The sequence below is a fragment of the Micropterus dolomieu genome, unplaced genomic scaffold, assembly GCF_021292245.1.
Source record: "Micropterus dolomieu isolate WLL.071019.BEF.003 ecotype Adirondacks unplaced genomic scaffold, ASM2129224v1 contig_10436, whole genome shotgun sequence".
Lineage (NCBI taxonomy): Eukaryota > Metazoa > Chordata > Actinopteri > Centrarchiformes > Centrarchidae > Micropterus > Micropterus dolomieu.
The window spans coordinates 1-462 of NW_025739422.1; the positions used below are offsets into that span (position 1 = coordinate 1).

General features: G+C 54.8%; 1 protein-coding gene across 1 annotated transcript; it reads right to left on the reverse strand.

Annotated features, from left to right (window-relative positions):
* Positions 1-7: 7 nt before the first annotated feature.
* LOC123965607 (RNA-binding protein 25-like) lies at positions 8-458 on the reverse strand (the record flags this gene model as incomplete). The annotated part of the gene is made up of 1 exon (XM_046042066.1): positions 8-458. A coding segment is annotated over one exon (451 nt), but the record flags the coding sequence as incomplete, so codon positions are not given.
* Between the last annotated feature and the right edge of the window lie 4 nt (positions 459-462).

Genomic DNA, 462 nt, shown 5'->3' on the forward strand with positions numbered 1-462 from the left:
TTCACTCGTTCCTTCTCTCGCTCCTTCACTCGTTCCTTCTCTCGCTCCTTCACTCGTTCCTTCACTCGCTCCTTCACTCGCTCCTTCACTCGCTCCTTCTCTCGTTCCTTCTCTCGCTCCTTCTCTCGCTCCTTCTCTCGCTCCTTCACTCGTTCCTTCTCTCGCTCCTTCACTCGCTCCTTCACTCGCCCATTCACTCGCTCCTTCACTCGCCCTTTCACTCGCTCCTTCACTCGTTCCTTCACTCGTTCTTTCACTCGCTCCTTCTCTCGCTCCTTCACTCGCTCCTTCACTCGCTCCTTCACTCGTTCCTTCACTCGCTCCTTCACTCGCTCCTTCACTCGCTCCTTCACTCGCTCCTTCTCTCGCTCCTTCACTCGTTCTTTCACTCGTTCCTTCTCTCGCTCTTTCACTCGTTCCTTCTCTCGCTCCTTCACTCGTTCCTTCTCTCGCTCCTTCACT